This window comes from Oncorhynchus clarkii, chromosome 21 (assembly GCF_045791955.1).
Source record: "Oncorhynchus clarkii lewisi isolate Uvic-CL-2024 chromosome 21, UVic_Ocla_1.0, whole genome shotgun sequence".
NCBI classification, from domain to species: domain Eukaryota; kingdom Metazoa; phylum Chordata; class Actinopteri; order Salmoniformes; family Salmonidae; genus Oncorhynchus; species Oncorhynchus clarkii.
In genome coordinates, this window is record NC_092167.1 from 29,614,813 (window position 1) to 29,634,483 (window position 19,671).

Below are 19,671 nucleotides of genomic sequence, written 5' to 3' on the forward strand. Positions count from 1 at the left end.
TGACATACTTTCACAAATACAGACACTCTAAATCTTTCTCCCACTCGTTCTTATGCCTTTCATTAACATATTGCCTTGGCAATCCTAACAATGTTCACAAAAGTATTTTTTCTCTCTTTTATCACTTCTGTCAATCTTTCAATATTGGCAGAGTTTAATCGTATATATTCAGAGTGAACTCGAACATTGTGTGTGTGTGTGTGTGTGTGTTACAATCAGAGGAAAAAAACTCTAGACCACCTTTACGAAACACACAGAGACGCGTACAAAGCTCTCCCTCGCCCTCCATTTGGCAAATCTGACCATAATTCTATCCTCCTGATTCCTGCTTACACAAAAAAACTAAAGCAGGAAGTAGCAGTTACTCGCACAATACGGAAGTGGTCAGATGATGCAGATGCTAAGCTACAGGACTGGTTTGCTAGCACACACTGGAATATGTTTCGGGATTCTTCCGATGGCATTGAGGAGTACACTACATCAGTCACTGGCTTCATCAATAAGTGCATTGATGACGTCGTCCCCACAATGACCGTACAAACATACCCCAACCAGAAGCCATGGATTACAGGCAACATCTGCACTGAGCTAAAGGGTAGAGCTGCCGCTTTCAAGGAGCGGGACTCTAACCAGGAAGCTTATAAGAAGTCCCGCTATGCCCTCCGACGAACCATCAAACAGGCAAAGCGTCAATAGAGGACTAAGATCAAATCGTACATCACCGGCTTCGACACTCGTCAGCTGTGGCAGGGCTTGCAAACTATTACGGAGTGCAAAGGAAAGCACAGCCGCGAGCTGCCCAGTGACACGAGCCTACCAGACGAGCTAAATTACTTCTATGCCCGCTTCGAGGCAAGCAACACTGAAGCATGCATGAGAGCACCAGGTGTTCCAGACGACTGTGAGATCACGCTCTCCGTAGCCGATGTGAGTAAGACCTTTAAACAGGTCAACATTCACAAGGCCGCAAGGCCAGATGGATTACCAGGACGTGTACTGCGAGCATGCGCTGACCAACTGGCAAGTGTCTTCACTGACATTTTCAACCTGTCCCTGACCGAGTCTGTAATACCAACATCTTTCAAGCAGACCATCATAGTCCCTGTGCCCAAGAACACCAAAGTTACCCGCTGAAATGACTACCGACCTGTAGCACTCACGTCTGTAGCCATGAAGTGCTTTGAAAGGCTGGTTATGGCTCACGTCAACAACATTCCCAGAAACGCTAGACCCACTCCAATTTGCATACCTCCCCAACAGATTCACAGATGACGCAATCTCTATTGCACTCCACACTGCCCTTTCCCAACTGGACAAAAGGAACACCTACGGGAGAATGCTATTCATTGTCTGCAGCTCAGAGTTCAACACCATAGTGCCCTCAAAGCTCATCACTAAGCTAAGGATCCTGGGGCTCCCTGTTCACCCATGACTGCATGGCCAAGCATGACCAACACTATCATTAAGTTTAACGACAACACAACAGTGGTAGGCCTCATCACCGACAACGATTAGACAGCCTATAGGGAGAAGGTCAGAGACCTGGTAGTGTGGTGCCAAGATAACAACCTCTCCCTCAACGTGATCAATACAAAGGAGATAATCGTAGACTACAGGTAAAGGAGGACCAAGCACGCCCCCATCCTCATCGACGGGGCTGTAGTGGAGCGGGTTGAGAGCTTCAAGTTCCTTGGTGTCCACATCATCAACAAACTATCATGGTCCAAACACACAAAGATAGTCATGAAGAGGGCACAACAACCCCTTTTCCCCCTCAGGAGACTGAAAAGATTTGGCATAGGTCCTCAGATCCTCAAAATGTTTGACAGCTGCACCATAGAGAGAATGGTTGCATCACTGGTTGCATCACCACCTGGTATGGGAACTGCTCAGTCTCCGACCACAAGGCATCACTGGGGCCAAGCTTCCTGACATCCAGGACCACTATACTAGGCGGTGTCAGAGGAAGGCCCTAAAAAATGTCAAAGACTCCAGCCACCCTAGTCATAGACTGTTCTCTCTGCTACCGCACGGCAAGCGGTACCGGAGCACCAAGTCTAGGTCCGAAAGGCTTCTTAACAGCTTCTACCCCAAGCCATAAGACTACTGAACAGCTAATCAAATGGCTACCCAGACTTTTTGCATTGACCAATAGCCTCGCTACTGTTATTTAATTTGTATATTTTCTTATTTTCTGTTTATTTTACTTCAGTTTATTTTAGTTAATACTTTCTTAACAGTTATTTTTCTTAAAACTTCATTGTTGGTTAAGGGCTAGTAAGTAAGCATTTCACTGTAAGGTTGTATTCGGCACATGTGACTAATAATATTTGATTTTGTGTGTGTGTGTGTGTGTGTGTGTGTAGGATAGACCACCTACTCAGACCGATTCCAGCAGGTAAACATGCATTTCCATTTGACTTAGAATTATTTTCCAATTGTTGTATAAGTGTAATTTTAAATAATTAATCAAAATAATCCCTCCTTAGTACCAGTCAGGTCCTGGACGACGGCATAAGAGGGTCGTTAGATACTATTGACGGTGCAGGGTAAGTGTTTTTCCATATCTGTAAGATCTTTGTTGTTTTCTGTTATTTTCTCCACTATATGTCTCCTCTCTTCTCTTATTCTATCTATCACAGGCGGAGAGAAAAAAAGCTGAACTGCTTCACGCTGTTATTCAATGACCTAAAGCTGGAAAAACAGGTGGGAGTTTTAATGCTGCTGTTTTTCATTTGTTGTGTAATAGTTGTGTTTTGTGGCATGTCTGTGTGTTAGATTTGTCTTTTGAAGTGTGGTGTTAATGTCTGTGTCGTATGTTGTGATCGGTCTGGTATAACAGTACACTCCTAAAAATAAGGCTGCTTTGTGGTTCTATATAGAACCCACAAATGATTTGTTTGTCCAATCGTTTGGTTATTGTATGAGGATCAATTTAGACAAAATGCTGACTGTACCATTTAGCTATCTGACAAAAATGATATTGCCAGAACTGTTTTATCAAGCTAGCGAGCTAACAACGAACTAAGCTAGCAAGTACAGTTCATAATGAACAATCTCAGTTGAAACTGGTTAAGGAGAGGTCTGGGTTCACTTCAACAACAAAAAAATGTACGGACTGCCAAATCACTAGCCCTGATGCCAATACATGTCCCGTTTGGCTAATATCTCATCTGTCAGGATCATGGCTGCATTTCAAACACTTAACAGACACACCCTCTCCCCTCAACCCTCAAATTAAGTGGACACTTCTGATAACGTTTCATGACGTCTGACGAGTATACACTTACAGGGCAAGGGGGCGAGGGAGGGAGGAAGGATTTTTAAATGTTTTAATGGACCGAAATTCGTCATCCCACGATGATTGTGTTTTCAACCACCGGTAGCTTGTGGGTGCTTTATATGCGCGACTGTCACGATCGTCGTAGTGATGTGAATACATATTTTTAATGAAATACGAAAAAACACGAAGTACACCAAACAAACAAACAAACAAACAAACAAACAAACAAACCGTGACTGCTATCAAAACTGCGTGCAAACATGCAACATCACCTAGACAATAACCCACGAACCGCAATACAAAACAGGCTACCTAAATATGGTTCCCAATCAGAGACAACGACAAACACCTGCCACTGATTGAGAACCATATCAGGCCAAAACACATAGAAACAGACTAACTAGACATGCAAAATAGAATGCCCACTCATATCACACCCTGACCAAACAAAACATAGAAACAAACAACGCAAATCAAATCAAATGTATTTATATAGCCCTTCGTACATCACCTGATATCTCAAAGTGCTGTACAGAAACCCAGCCTAAAACCCCAAACAGCAAGCAATGCAGGTGTAGAAGCACGGTGGCTAGGAAAAACTCTCTAGAAAGGGCAAAACCTAGGAAGAAACATAGAGAGGAACCAGTCCTCTTCTATCTGTGCCGGGTGGAGATTATAACAGAACATGGCCAAGATGTTCAAATGTTCATAAATGACCAGCATGGTCCAATAATAATAAGGCAGAACAGTTGAAACTGGAGTAGCAGCACGGCCAGGTGGACTGGGGACAGCAATGAGTCATCATGTCAGGTAGTGAGGCATGGTCCTAGGGCTCAGGTCCTCCGAGAGAGAGAAAGAAAGAAAGAGAGAAAGAGAGAATTAGAGAGAGCACACTTAAATTCACACAGGACACCGAATAGGACAGGAGAAGTACTCCAGATATAACAAACTGACCCTAGCCCCCCGACACATAAACTACTGCAGCATAAATACTGGAGGCTGAGACAGGAGGGGTCAGGAGAAACTGTGGCCCCATCCGAGGACACCCCCGGACGGGGCCAAACAGTAAGGATATAACCCCACCCACTTTGCCAAAGCACAGCAGCCACACCACTAGAGGGATATCTTCAACCACCAACTTACCATCCTGAGACAAGGCCCAGTATAGCCCACAAAGATCTCCGCCACGGCACAACCCAAGGGGGGGCGCCAACCCAGACAGGAAGATCACATCAGTGACTCAACCCACTCAAGTGATGCACCCCTCCCAGGGACGGTATGAAAGAGCCCCAGTAAGCCAGTGACTCAGCCCCTGTAATAGGGTTAGAGGCAGAGAATCCCAGTGGAAAGAGGGGAACCGGCCAGGCAGAGACAGCAAGGGTGGTTCGTTGCTCCAGAGCCTTTCCGTTCACCTTCCCACTCCTGGGCCAGACTACACTTAATCATATGACCCACTGAAGAGATGAGTCTTCAGTAAAGACTTAAAGGTTGAGACCGAGTTTGCGTCTCTTACATGGGTAGGCAGACCATTCCATAAAAATGGAGCTCTATAGGAGAAAGCCCTGCCTCCAGCTGTTTGCTTAGAAATTCTAGGGACAATTAGGAGGCCTGCGTCTTGTGACCGTAGCGTACGTGTAGGTATGTACGGCAGGACCAAATCAGAGAGATAGGTAGGAGCAAGCCCATGTAATGCTTTGTAGGTTAGCAGTAAAACCTTGAAATCAGCCCTTGCCTTGACAGGAAGCCAGTGTAGGGAGGCTAGCATTGGAGTAATATGATCACATTTTTTGGTTCTAGTCAGGATTCTAGCAGCCGTATTTAGCACTAACTGAAGTTTATTTAGTGCTTTATCCGGGTAGCCGGAAAGTAGAGCATTGCAGTAGTCTAACCTAGAAGTGACAAAAGCATGGATTAATTTTTCCGCATCATTTTTGGACAGAAAGTTTCTGATTTTTGCAATGTTACGTAGATGGAAAAAAGTTGTCCTTGAAATGGTCTTGATATGTTCTTCAAAAGAGAGATCAGGGTCCAGAGTAACGCCGAGGTCCTTCACAGTTTTATTTGAGACGACTGTACAACCATTAAGATTAATTGTCAGATTCAACAGAAGATCTCTTTGTTTCTGGAGACCTAGAACAAGCATCTCTGTTTTATCTGAGTTAAAAAGTAGAGCCATCCACTTCCTTATGTCTGAAATACATGCCTAGCGAGGGCAATTTTGGGGCTTCACCATGTTTCATTGAAATGTACAGCTGTGTGTCATCCGCATAGCAGTGAAAGTTAACATTATGTTTTCGAATGACATCCTCAAGAGGTAAAATATATAGTGAAAACAATAATGGTCCTAAAACGGAACCTTGAGGAACACCGAAATTTACAGTTGATTTGTCAGAGGACAAACCATTCACAGAGACAAACTGATATCTTTCCGACAGATAAGATCTAAACCAGGTCAGAGCAAATAATGGTCAGAGTGTGACAGTGGCAGTCAATTATGATTGCATGTCAACTTTTATTAACTATATCATTATTAATATATGCCTACTGTATGAAAGCTAACAAATAAATTAGCTACCTAACATTAGCCTGCTTATCTGGAACTTGTGAAGAAGGAAAATGTTTGATTTCTACAATTTACAATTTCCAAAAATTACTTTTACGAGACATGTTTATGCATTAGTAGCACAATTTGTAACTTATTTACAATAGTTGTTACTTACACTTGTATGTTGACTCCATATTGATGTTGAGGTTGTAAGTTTTGGCAGACTTTTATTAGCGAATTTACAATCATCGCGAATTGAAATATGGGGCGTTTCAGGCCCCGAAGTGAACATAAATGTATACTCTCAAACTCCATTAAAAACGAGGGCTGAGGGGCTTATGTTGCACACTTCCCTTGCTTGGCTAATATGGCCACGGGGATTCCGTAAGTGGACAAGGGTGTGTCTTTTATGAATTTGAAACGAAGCCCGTGTCTTTTATGAATTTGAAACGAAGCCCATGTCAATTCCCTCAGCCTTATGTTCCCTCAGCCCCATGTTCCCTCAGGTCTAACTTCTAAACCAGGGGTCGTCAAACCAAATGAGAGGGAGAGCCATTTTCCAACTTCATGTCGTCACCAGTGATTCAATATTTCAGTAGGTCCTAGGCCATATGAGTTGACACATTTGATCCAATCATTATATAAATGTATTGAGTAGATGCTGAGATCCATATTTTTCTTCTTCTGGTAATGCAATGCAGGCAGCTGTAATATTGACATAGTGATTGAACATGTTCAGTAGGTCCCATATCCTTACATGAAATAATCAGCATTTTCTACATTATAACAATAAGCATTTGAGCCAATTTTGATTGGAATTGATTCATTGGATCCTGAGGGAACATAGGGCTGAGGGAACATAGGGCTGAGGGAACATAGGGCGGACCCCCTTCTGTCAAACTTGATTGCAGTTTCGGCAGCACTGACAGCTATATTAATGACATGACATTTCCAAACCTATTATGACTGACTGTTGTGTTAGTTCGTTGTATCTGATGTAATGGTGGTGTACCTGTTGTTGTGCCTAATTTATTAGTGGGAATTCTATCTGAGTTGTGTTTGGTATTATAGGGTTGTGTGTTGTCTGTGTAATGATATAGGCTAATGGTGTTGTCTGTTGTGTGTGTGCTGCAGTTTCGTCTCTCAGAGGTCAAAGGTCTACACCAGTCAGTAGGCTGCATGGCTCTCATCTTCGTGTCTCTGTTTACTGTCCAAATGCTCGTCTCCCAGAAGTGAGTATCCCGTGTATGTGAGGTACAAAAACCTTTCAACGCACATTATGCACACACAAAAACACAAACACATACTACTGTTTTGATGCAAATGCCAACGTCACAATGCAAACTCATGCAAATGGAGCAGAGAACGGAAGAAAAAAGGAATTTGCGTTTTGCACTAACTGTGAGCATCAACCACAAACAACATCCAGATAAAAGGAGAGGGGGGGACGAGGTGTCGAGGGCCTGAGGACCGAATGGAAAGAAATTGAGAATTCATTTCATTGCTCTCGCTCTTTCTCTCATTCTCTCTCTCTCAGAAACTTTCACATGGCTGTGTCGTATGGCGTCACCTTCCCTGTTCTAGTGTTGCTTCTCTCTGTGGTGTGCACGGGACACCTCAAGGTAACACTAAACCTAACCCCAATGACGGCTCAACCCTAGCTGCATGTTTCTCTTGAACATTTCCACTGTTTGAGTGTTCTAACCAGGTATTGTCTGTGTGGGTGTTTTTAGAGATGGCGCTCTAAAATCCCTCTCAGTCTACAGTGGGTGACGTCGCTGTCGCAAGGAGTGGCCACAAGGCCGGCGGCACGTTTACTGCTGGTCTGCCTTTGTCTACTCATCACCTTGCTTATGGCCATACTGAACTTTGTGAGTCAGCACACACACACACACACACATACGCACAAATATATAAATCCACGTACATTGGCACACTCTGACAGATACACACACACTTTGACCCATTGTGTTTTTCACCCCCCAGTTCTTTCTACCTGGAGACAACTGTGCCTCCAACTCGTACAACACATCACAACTACAGAACCTCAACCTGTACACCTTCCCTGTAAGTACCAATCAACCAATCAATCGAACTGCATTTGCATGTAGTGTAATGGATACACTTGTCACACAGTGCATAAAACTACACTTGGGCCTATTATCGGTAATTGGTAATATCAATATATGTTTCTCTTTCTCTTCTCTCCCTCTCTCCCATTTGTGTCTGTCTGTCTGTCCATACCCCCCTCCCCCACAGTATTACCTGTACTGCTGCCTGCTGGCCATGCTAGGTGTGGTGGTGTTTGTGAGGACGTGCATGTCCGTCAAGGTGTTGCTCCTCACACTGGCTGTAGTAGTCTACCTGTCTCTCTTCCTCTACGTCTACGCACCTCGCTCAGACTGTTACATGGCCCTGCTCTACAACGATACAAAGTGAGACTAACACACACACACACGTTGCTCTACAACGATACAAAGTGAGACTAACACACACACACACGTTGTTCTACAACAGTCCTTCTCAAATAGTGGGGCGTGCCCCCCTGGGGGGGCTCGGAGCGATGCCAGGGCGCGTGTGACCCCGGGGAACAAGCTTTTTTTTGCCGCAGGGAGTAGGTTTTTTTTTGCACCGAACAAGAGCTCACAGCACAGAGCAGGAGATATGAAGTGCAGATAACAAACCCTTAACAGACACCATGGAAAAATATTTAACAGGGATGAAAAGAAAGGCGGAGAGAGACGGAGATAATGAGACAAACGTAAGTCTCCCGAAAGCTAAGACGAGGAAATATGACGAAGCGTATGTAGCGCTTGTCTTCACTGTGACTACGGTGGGAGACGAGGAAATATGACGAAGCGTATGTAGCGCTTTGCTTCACTGTGACTACGGTGGGAGACGAGGAAATATGACGAAGCGTATGTAGCGCTTGGCTTCACTGTGACTACGGTGGGAGACGAGGAAATATGACGAAGCGTATGTAGCGCTTGGCTTTACTGTGACTACGGTGGGAGACGAGGAAATATGACGAAGCGTATGTAGCGCTTGGCTTCACTGTGACTACGGTGGGAGACGAGGAAAGACCGGTATGTTTACTGTGTCTAAAAATGTTGGCAGCGGACAGCATGAAGCCAAATAAATTAAGGCGTCACTTAAAGACATTACACCCCAATCACGCTGATAAGCCGCTTGAGTTTGTTCAGCGAAAACGTGCCGAATATTGCCAACAATCGTCCCGCTTTGTAAATGCTACTTCAGTAAACCAGTGAGCACTGTTAGCATCCTATAAGGTGGCGTACCAAATTGCTCAGTGCAACAAAAAAAACGCTACATAGCAGAGGAGCTGATACTGCCTGCAGCATTAGACCTGGTCTCTGTCCTGCTGGATGACGCAAGTGCTGCAAAAATAACAACTATCCCTCTGTCCAATGACACTGTCGCCAGACGTATAAATGTCATTGCTAACGATCTTAAAGAACAGCTGGTAGATAAACTCAAAGACAAACGCTTTGCCTTACAGTTCGATGAAGCAACTGACAGCAACAAAGACTGTTTGTTTATCTCTTATGTACGTTTTGACATGACAAACTCCCTGTGTGAGGATCTACTGTTTTGTAAATATGTCAGAGACAGAGCCACAACTGAAGAGCTATTCAAAATGCTGGACTGCTTCCTGACTGAGAATGGGCTAAAGTGGGAGAACTGCATTGGTGTTTGCAGTGATGGTGCACAGACCATGGCAGGGATGAGAAAAGGACTTCGGGACTCATCAAGAAGGCCTCACCTAATGCTGAGTGGACACACTGTGTTATACACAGAGAAGCACTGGCATCAAGGCGCCTTTCCTCTGAATTAAGTGAGGTTATGACTGACATTGTAAATGTTGTCAATTCTATAAAGACCAGACCACTAAAAACAAGAGTCTTCTCTGCTATCTGTGAGGAGATGGGAGCTGAACATCAAGCTGTGCTGTTTCACAGTGAAGCAAGGTGGCTGTCACGAGGAAAAGTCTTGTCCCGAGTTTTTGAGCTCAGAGAGCATATAAGAACGTTTTCGGAGCAGGAGCACAAGTATAACCTTGCAGAAAAATTTAGTGATGAGAACTTCCTGTCAAAACTGGCGCACCTGAGTGACATATTTGGAAAGCTAAATGAACTAAATCTACAGCTTCAAGGGAAAGATAAACAGCTCCCTCAGGTCACAGACAAGATCAGCCCTTTCACTCAAAAGCTTGCAATGTGGGGCAGGCGACTTGATGAAGGAAATACTGATTCATTCGAGAACCTGCATGAATTTGTTGACACTACTGACTATGATGCCACCTCAGTGATTCCATATATTAAGGAGCATATTTCATCACTGATGGGATTCTTTAAAAAGTACTTCCCTGAAAACAGTTCCCAATATGACTGGGTGAGAGATCCTTTCAATGCACCAGCTCCAACTGGTTTCAGCTCTGCAGAAGAGGACCAGTTCATTGATATGACGTCTGACTCCACATTGAGACTGAGGTTCACATCACAGACACTGAGTGAATTCTGGCTGAGTGTAGAGAGGCAGTATCCACTTTTGGGGCAGAGGGCCATGGGCGTTCTTCTTCCTTTTGCAACATCTTGTCTTTGTGAGACTGGCTTCTCTGCTGTTGCTGCACTGAAGACCAAGTACAGGTCCCAGCTAAACATTGAGCAGGAGCTGAGAGTTGCAGTATCATGCTTCAAACCCCGCTTCGAAAAGCTGTGCTCTGCATAACGTGCTCATTGTAGCCATTAATCTTGACTTCCTCATTTTGATTTTTAAAAATCAGCACAAATTGTTTTATTCATTTTTGTTTTATAGGTCAAAGTGTTTCATATATTGTGCTCCTGAGTTAATGTTGCTGATAAATTTTAATTTATTATTATTTATTGATTATATTTTATTTTATTTTTCAGTTTCAAATGGTCAAAAAAAATTACAGTTTAAATAAGATTTTTTTTTTTTTACATTTCAGGCAAATTGATGCACTTTAAGTCTTTTCTGTTACAGACTAAAAAACCATGTTAATAAAGTTATTCTTTGTTGTAAGTTGATCTATATTTCTTTCTTTTTTCTTTTTTTCTTTTCTTTAATGTTAATAAGGATACAATGTTATGCAGAGGTGTACTTCTAACAATTTTATAGACAAATTATACTCTTTACAGTCGCGGCGGAGAATTGGGGGGCGCAAAATGTTTACTTCTTCCTAGGGGGGGCGTAACAGTAAATAATCGAGAAGCACTGCTCTACAACGACACCACGTTAGACTGGATAATAGATAGTAACATGTACAGTTAAAGTCGGAAGTTTACATACACTTAGGTTGGAGTCATTAACACTCGTTTTTGAACCACTCCACAAATTTCTTGTTAACAAACTATAGTTTTGGCAAGTCGGTTAGGACATCCACTTTGTGCATGACACAAGTAATTTTTCCAATAATTGTTTAGAGACAGATTATTTCACTTACAATCCACTGTATCACAATTCCAGTTGTTCAGAAGTTTACATGCACTAAATTGACTGTGCCTTTAAACAGCTTGGAAAATTCCAGAAAATCATGTCATGGCTTTAGAAGCTTCTGATATGCTAATTGACATCATTTGAGTCAATTGGAGGTGTACCTGTGGATGTACTGTATTTCAAGGCCTACCTTCAAACAGTGCCTCTTTGCTTGACATCATGGGAAAATAAAAATAAATCAGCCAAGACCTCAGAAAACAAATTGTTGACCTCAATTTCCAAACGCCTGGAGGTACCACGTTCATCTGTACAAACAATAGTACGCAAGTCTAAACACCATGGGACCACACAGCCGTCATACCGCTCAGGAAGCATTCTGTCTCCTAGAGATGAACGTACTTCGGTGCGAAAAGTGCAAATCAATCTCAGAACAACAGCAAAGGACCTTGTGAAGATGCTGGAGGAAACAGGTACAAAAGTATCTATATCCACAGTAAAACGAGTCCTGTACCTCAGCAAGGAAGAAGCCACTGCTCCAAAACCGCCATAAATAATTCAGACTATGGTTTGCAACTGCACATGGGGACAAAGATTGTACTTTTTGGAGAAATGTCCTCTGGTCTGATGAAACAGAAATAGAACTGTTTGGCCATAATGACCATCGTTATGTTTGGAGTAGAAAGGGGGACCCTTGCAAGCCGAAGAACACCATCCCAACCGTGAAGCACGGGGTGGCAGCATCATGTTGTGGGGGTGCTTTGCTGCAGGAGGGACTGGTGCACTTCACAAAATAGATGGCATCATGAGAGTGGACAATGATGTGGATATATTGAAGCAATATCTCAAGACATCAGTCAGGAAGTTAAAGCTTGGTCACAAATGGGTCTTCCAAATGGACAATGACCCCAAGCATACTTCCAAAGTTGTGGCAAAATGGCTTAAGTACAACAAAGTCAAGGTATTGGAGTGGCCATCACAAAGCCCTGACCTCAATCCCGTAAACCATTTATGGGCAGAACTGAAAAACTGTGTGGGAGCAAGGAGGCCTAGAAACCTGACTCAGTTACACCAGCTCTGTCAGGGGGAATGGGCCAAAATTCACCCAACTTATTGTGGGAAGCTTGTGGAAGGCTACCCGAACGTTTGACCCAGGTTAAACAATTTAAAGGCAGTGCCAAATAGTAATTGAGTGTATGTAAACTTCTGAACCACTGGGAATGTGATGAAATAAATAAAAGCTGAAATAAATAATTTTCTCTACTATTACTCTAACATTTCACATTCTTAAAATAACGTGGTGATCCTAACTGACCTAAGACAGGGAATTTTTTACTAGGACTAAATGTCAGGAATTGTGAAAAACTGAGTTTAAATGTATTTGGCTAAGGTTAATGTAAACTTCTGACTTCAACTGTACACCTGCACTTACACACACACTTTTAGTAACTGCCCGAGACACTTTGGTGTTACGGAACCTAACACAGAGAGTATCTCAATACATTAGTCAATGAAGCCTGAGGCGGTGTTATCTCCTTGGGCCTTTGTATGGGCTGCTTGAATAAATAAAGGGAAAATGCTACTATCGTCTGGGATTCACATTCTGGACTCAGAAAAAAAGCTATGAAACTCTAATAACCTGGGCTGAGTCAGACCAGTATATGCGTGTTTGTTTGAGTACGTTTTAAGAAAGACTGTGGCATGACAGAGAGAACAAAGGAGAGAGGGATGATTACAAAGTGTCTCAAAGTGTGTGTGTGTGTGTGTGTGTGTGTGTGTGTGTGTGTGTGTGTGTGTGTGTGTGTGTGTGTGTGTGTGTGTGTGTGTGTGTGTTCCCACAGGCCTGGAGTCCTAAAGGAGCCTAAGATCATGGCTGGAGTTTGGCTGTTCATCTTCTATTTTACATGCCTGATACTGGCACGACAGGTAAGGGGACGTGTCTGAGTGTGTGTTCATACGTGCGTGCTTGCTTTCAGCATGTGTACGTGCTTGTGGCGTCCATGCCTTTCTGCTTGTATATGTGTTTGTGTATATTTACTCTATGCGTGTGTGTTTAAAGTGTGTGTGTGTGTGTGTGTGTGTGTGTGTGTGTGTGTGTGTGTGTGTGTGTGTGTGTGTGTGTGTGTGTGTGTGTGTGTGTGTGTGTGTGTGTGTGTGTGTGTGTGTGTGTGTGTGTGTGTGTGTGTGTGTGTGTGTGTGTGTGTGTGTGTGTGTGTGTGTGTTTGAGTGTGTGTATGTGTGTTTAATGATGTGTGTGTTCGTCAGGACGAGTTGGGCTGTCGCGTGGAGTTCCTACTGCAGCAGTGTTTCAGAACTGAGAGGGTTGAGATGGAGACCATGGAAAATGTTAACAAACTACTACTGAAGAATGTCCTGCCTCTTCATGTAGCATCTAAATTCATGGGCAAGACCATACGCAACCAGGTAAGTCAACTTGTGTGTGTCAGTGTTAGACCTGGGTTCAAGTACTATTTGCAATCATTTTCAATACTTTCGCTGTGTTTGATTAAGCTTGCTTGTTGCAATGGAACCAATAGGAAAAAAAAAACACTTACCTGGCACCTGGCACTCCAGGCAGGGTAAAGCAAGTATTTGAACGATATAAATAGTATTTGAACCTAGGTCTGGAGAGTACAGTGGGTAGTGGTCAGTGAGGCAAATGGGCTCCACCACCAGCAACAATGCTGTAACTGTGTTAGGGCCACATCATGCTAAAAAAAACATGTAAATGACTATGCAAATACCAAGGCCTTGGGTAGGACGAAGCGAGGCGTCATTATTGTGTGTGTGTGTGTGTGTGTGTGTGTGTGTACATGCATATAATATGTTTGTGTATGTATATAACGTGTATGTGTTGGGATATGACGTGTGTGCTTGTGAAATGTATGTGGGTTGTGATATAATGTTATAACGTGTTTTGTGTGTGTGTCTGTGTATATAACGTGTTTGTATCAGTGTTGTGATATAATGTGTGTCTTGTGGGTGTGTTGCAGGACCTGTACAGCCAATCATGTGACTGTGTGTGTGTGATGTTCGCCTCGGTACCCCAGTTTAAGGAGTTCTACAGCGAGAGCAGTGTGAACCGAGATGGACTGGAGTGTTTACGTTTCCTCAATGAGATCATCTCAGACTTTGATGAGGTACAAAAATGCCACGTTATTTCCTATATCAGTGGTTCCAACACTTTTTATAGTCCCGTTCCCCTTCAAACATTCAACCTCCAGCTGCATACCCTCCTCTAGCACCAGGGTCAGCGCACTCTCAAATGTTGTTTTTTGACATCATTGTAAGCCTGCCACACACACACTATACGATACATTTATTACACATAAGAATGAGTGCGAGTGTTTGTCACAGCCCGGCTCGTCGGAAGTGGCAAAGAGCTCTTATAGGACCAGGGCACAAATAATAATATAATAATAATCAATAATTTTGCTCTTTATTTAGCCATCTTACATATAAAACCTTATTTGTTCAGCAAAAATTGTGAATAACTCACCTCAGGTTAATGAGAAGGGTGTGCTTGAAAGGATGCACATAACTCTGAAATGTTGGGTTGTATTGGAGAGTCTCAGTCTTAAATCATTTTCCACACGCAGTCTGTGCCTGTATTTAGTTTTCATGCTAGTGAGGGCCAAGAATCCACTCTCACATAGGTACTGGTAGCAAAGAGCATCGGCGTCTTAACAGCACGATTTTCCAAGGCAGGATACTCTGAGCGCAGCCTTATCCAGAAATCTGGCAATGGCTTCTGATTCAATTCAATTTTCACAGAACCGCTTGTTGCAATTTCGATGAGGCTCTCTTGTTCAGATATCCATAAGTGGACTGGAGGCAAAGCATGAAAGGGATTACAAATCCAGTTGTTTGTGTCATCCATTTCGGGAAGGTACTTGTGTAATTGCACACCAGCTCACTCAGGTGCTTCGCTATATCACATTTGACATTGTCCGTAAGCTTGAGTTAATTTGCACACAAAAAAATCATACAATGATGGAAAGACCTGTGTGTTGTCCTTGTTAATGCAGACAGAGAAGAGCTCCAACTTCTTAATCATAGCCTCAATTTTGTCCCGCACATTGACTATACAGTGGTTGCTCCTTTAACAGTTGTGTCATACTGCAGCATACCTTGCGGGCTACTGCAGCATTCTGTGGTATGTTATTTAATTGTCAGCCATTTTTTCTGTTAATGCAAGTTACTGCTAGTTTGACCACCAGAGGGCATCTTTGAGAAGCATTTTATAGTCTTCTATATTTGCATTACCAGAGATTTTAAAACCTTTTTTGTAATAACATAGTATATGGCATTGATTTTAAGAAATTTGGCTTAATTAATTTGATTAATATTATGGTGTTTCTATTCCGAGAAAAACTAAAAACAAATCCCTCAGGATTTCCGTTAAGATGGAATGGAAAATATTGCGCTGTACAACGTGACGGTCGGGAGTACAGTACTGGGCTATTTAGCTAAAGAATCCCTGTGTCGTGTGGGCAGGGCACGTGGGTAAATTTCCCGATGGGGAGGAGGAGTAGGCTGTCCTTGTAAATAAGAATTTGTTCTTAACTGACTTGCCTAGTTAAATAAAGGTTACACTAAGAGCATAACATTTCTGCACCCTAATTTTCTCATTCTAGTCTAACCAATACCCAAACGGAGATTAGGTGAAAATAAAAATCTCATTGATTTATCAAGATCAGTTCCCATGCTTGTCTCAGAGCAGCGTGAAACGATGCTGAAATAGTTATAAGCTTTTTCTTCAAATCCTATTGCTTCTAACTTCAATATGCTCTTTAAATAAATAAGATCTACATCACTTTTAGCAGTACATCACTCAACACTAGTGAGACTCATTTTGCCTATGGTAGGCCTACAGTATATCTACAAATATTTTTTTCAATGACGTGACATCAGTAATTACATTTAGAGGATTGGAGGATTCTAAATTAATATATAAGAGGCATTTTCTGTTAGGATCTGTGAGAATATCTGAGAATATCTAAGTGGCTTTTATATAATTCTAAATTAATTAATAATAATACAAATTGCTTTATTTAAAAGTAACAATATTTTGGAGATTTCATTTTCAATTAACCTAGAGTGAGCAAGAAAAAGGCCATTCTTGAACATGGGGTGAGACATTCTCACTCATTTGTAAATAAAGCCAGTTTGTTATTTAGAATTATTTATTTCTGGAGAAACATACAGTGGGGCAAAAAAGTATTTAGTCAGCAACCAATTGTGCAAGTTCTCCCACTTAAAAAGATGAGAGAGGCCTGTAATTTTCATCATAGGTACACTTCAACTATGACAGATAAAATGAGAAAAAAAATCCAGAAAATCACATTGTAGGATTTTTAATTTGCAAATTATGTTGGAAAATAAGTATTTGGTCAATAACAAAAGTTTATCTCAATACTTTGTTATATACCCTTTGTTGACAATGACAGAGGTCAAACGTTTTCTGTAATTCTTCACAAGGTTTTCACACACTGTTGCTGGTATTTTGGCCCATTCCTCCATGCAGATCTCCTCTAGAGCAGTGATGTTTTGGGGCTGTTGCTGGGCAATACGGACTTTCAACTCCCTCCAAAGATTTTCTATGGGGTTGAGATCTGGAGACTGGCTAGGCCACTCCAGGACCTTGAAATGCTTCTTACGAAGCCACTCCTTCGTTGCCCGGGCGGTGTGTTTTGGGATCATTGTCATGCTGAAAGACCCAACCACATTTCATCTTCAATGCCCTTGCTGTTGGAAGGAGGTTTTCACTCAAAATCTCACGATACATGGCCTCATTCATTCTTTCCTTTACACGGATCAGTCATCCTGGTCACTTTGCAGAAAAACAGCCCCAAAGCATGATGTTTCCACCCCCATGCTTCACAGTAGGTATGGTGTTCTTTGGATGCAACTCAGCATTCTTTGTTCTCCAAACACGACAAGTTGAGTTTTTACCAAAAAGTTATATTTTGGTTTCATCTGACCATATGACATTCTCCCAATCTTCTTCTGGATCATCCAAATGCTCTCTAGCAAACTTCAAACGGGCCTGGACATGTACTGGCTTAAGCAGGGGGACACGTCTGGCACTGCAGGATTTGAGTCCCTGGTGGCGTAGTGTGTTACTGATGGTAGGCTTTGTTACTTTGGTCCCAGCTCTCTGCAGGTCATTCACTAGGTCTCCCCGACTGGTTCTGGGATTTTTGCTCACCGTTCTTGTGATCATTTTGACCCCACGGGGTGAGATCTTGCGTGGAGCCCCAGATCGAGGGAGATTATCAGTGGTCTTGTATGTCTTCCATTTCCTAATAATAATTTGTATCATTATTTTATTAACGAAAGCATAAAGATGCCAATGAAGAAATACAGTACTGTACAGTATATGCTTTTCCCTTTGGATAATAAATCCATAAATAGTCTATTGTCCTGCTAATAGGAAACATTTGCATGATGAGCTACACCTGTTACAGTAAGTACTACAGTACACCTGTGAAAAACAAGTGTTTGAAACCCTGTTTTTAAAATGCCTCCAGTTGTCCATCACTACAGTAAATAAAAACACAGCATCTTGTTTATATTCTTTATTGTAACCACAATGTCATAATAATATACCTATATAAATAAATAATACCAAAGAGCTCTCCAAGGATGTCAGGGACAAGATTGTAGACTTACACAAGGCTGGAATGGGCTACAAGACCATCGCCAAGCAGCTTGGTGAGAAGGTGACAACAGTTGGAGTGATTATTCGCAAATGGAAGAAACACAAAATAACTGTCAATCTCCCTCAGCCTGGGGCTCCATGCAAGATCTCACCTCGTGGAGTTGCAATGATCATGAGAACGGTGAGGAATCAGCCCAAAACTACACGGGAGGATCTTGTCAATGATCTCAAGGCAGCTGGGACCATAGTCACCAAGAAAACAATTGGTAACACACTACGCTGTGAAGGACTGAAATCCTGCAGCGACCCCTGCTCAAGAAAGCACATATACATGCCCGTCTGAAGTTTGCCAATGAACATCTGAATGATTCAGAGGACAACTGGGTGAAAGTGTTGTGGTCAGATGAGACCGAAATGGAGCTCTTTGGTATCAACTCAACTCGCCGTGTTTGGAGGAGGAGGAATGCTGCCTATGATCCCAAGAACACCATCCCAACCGTCAAAAATTGAGGTGGAGACATTATGCTTTGGGGGTGTTTTTCTGCTAAGGGGACAGGACAACTTCACCGCATCAAAGGGACGATGGACGGGGCCATGTACCGTCAAATCTTGGGTGAGAACCTCCTTCCCTCAGCTAGGGCATTGAAAATGTGTCGTGGATGGATATTCCAGCATGACAATGACCCCAAACACACGGCCAAGGCAACAAAGGAGTGGCTCAAGAAGAAGCGCATTAAGGTCCTGGAGTGGCCTAGCCAGTCTCCAGACATTAATCCCATAGAAAATCTGTGGAGGGAGCTGAAGGTTCGAGTTGCCAAACGTCAGCCTCAAAACCTTAATGACTTGGAGAAGATCTGCAAAGAGGAGTGGGACAAAATCCCTCCTGAGATGTGTGCAAACCTGGTGGCCAACTACAAGAAACATCTGACCTCTGTGATTGCCAGCAAGGGTTTTGCCACCAAGTACTAAGTCATGTTTTGCAGAGGGGTCAAATACTTATTTCCCTCATTAAAATGCAAATAAATTTATAACATTTTTGATATGCGTTTTTCTGGATTTTTTTGTTGTTATTCTGTCTCTCACTGTTCAAAGTGAACTGCCTCCTACTCTGTCTCAGATGCTAATATATGCATATTATTATTAGTATTGGATAGAAAACACTCTGCAGTTTCTAAAACTGTTTGAATGATGTCTGTGAGTATAACAGAACTCATATGGCAGGCGAAAGTTTGTAGTTTTTCAAAGCTTGGCCTACAGAATACACATTGAGATATGGATAAAGTTGCACTTCCTACGGCTTCCACTAGATGTCAACCGTCTTTAGAAACTTGAATGAGGAATCTACTATAAAGGAGGGGCTCATGAGATCTCTTTGAGTCAGTGGTCTGGCAGAGAGCCTTGGTCTCATGACGCGCGCTCCCGACAGAGTTACCTCTCGTTCCAGTGCTTTTCTGAAGACAAAGGAATTCTCTGGTTGGAACATTATTGATGTTTTATGTTAAACACATCCTAAAGATTGATTGACAACAAGTGGCTATTTGGACATAAATGATGGAACGTTATGGAACAAATCAGTCATTTATTGTTGAACTGGGATTCCTGGGAGTGCCTTCTGATGAAGATCATCAAAGGTAAGTGAATATTTATGGTGTTGTTTCTAACTTTGATGACTCCAAAATGGCGGATATTACTCTGGCTGTTTTG

General features: G+C 42.5%; 1 protein-coding gene across 1 annotated transcript in view; it reads left to right on the plus strand.

Moving 5' to 3' along the window:
• LOC139378846 (adenylate cyclase type 4-like) overlaps positions 1-19,671 on the plus strand; it is a 36,545-nt gene that overhangs the window by 10,644 nt on the left and 6,230 nt on the right. Inside the window, exons 13-23 of the mRNA XM_071121396.1 lie at positions 2,367-2,398; positions 2,490-2,549; positions 2,643-2,706; positions 6,963-7,060; positions 7,366-7,450; positions 7,562-7,699; positions 7,815-7,895; positions 8,088-8,263; positions 13,145-13,229; positions 13,569-13,727; positions 14,297-14,443. Coding sequence (XP_070977497.1) covers positions 2,367-2,398; positions 2,490-2,549; positions 2,643-2,706; positions 6,963-7,060; positions 7,366-7,450; positions 7,562-7,699; positions 7,815-7,895; positions 8,088-8,263; positions 13,145-13,229; positions 13,569-13,727; positions 14,297-14,443 — 1,125 coding nt within the window. The remainder of the gene's footprint in view (positions 1-2,366; positions 2,399-2,489; positions 2,550-2,642; positions 2,707-6,962; positions 7,061-7,365; positions 7,451-7,561; positions 7,700-7,814; positions 7,896-8,087; positions 8,264-13,144; positions 13,230-13,568; positions 13,728-14,296; positions 14,444-19,671) is intronic.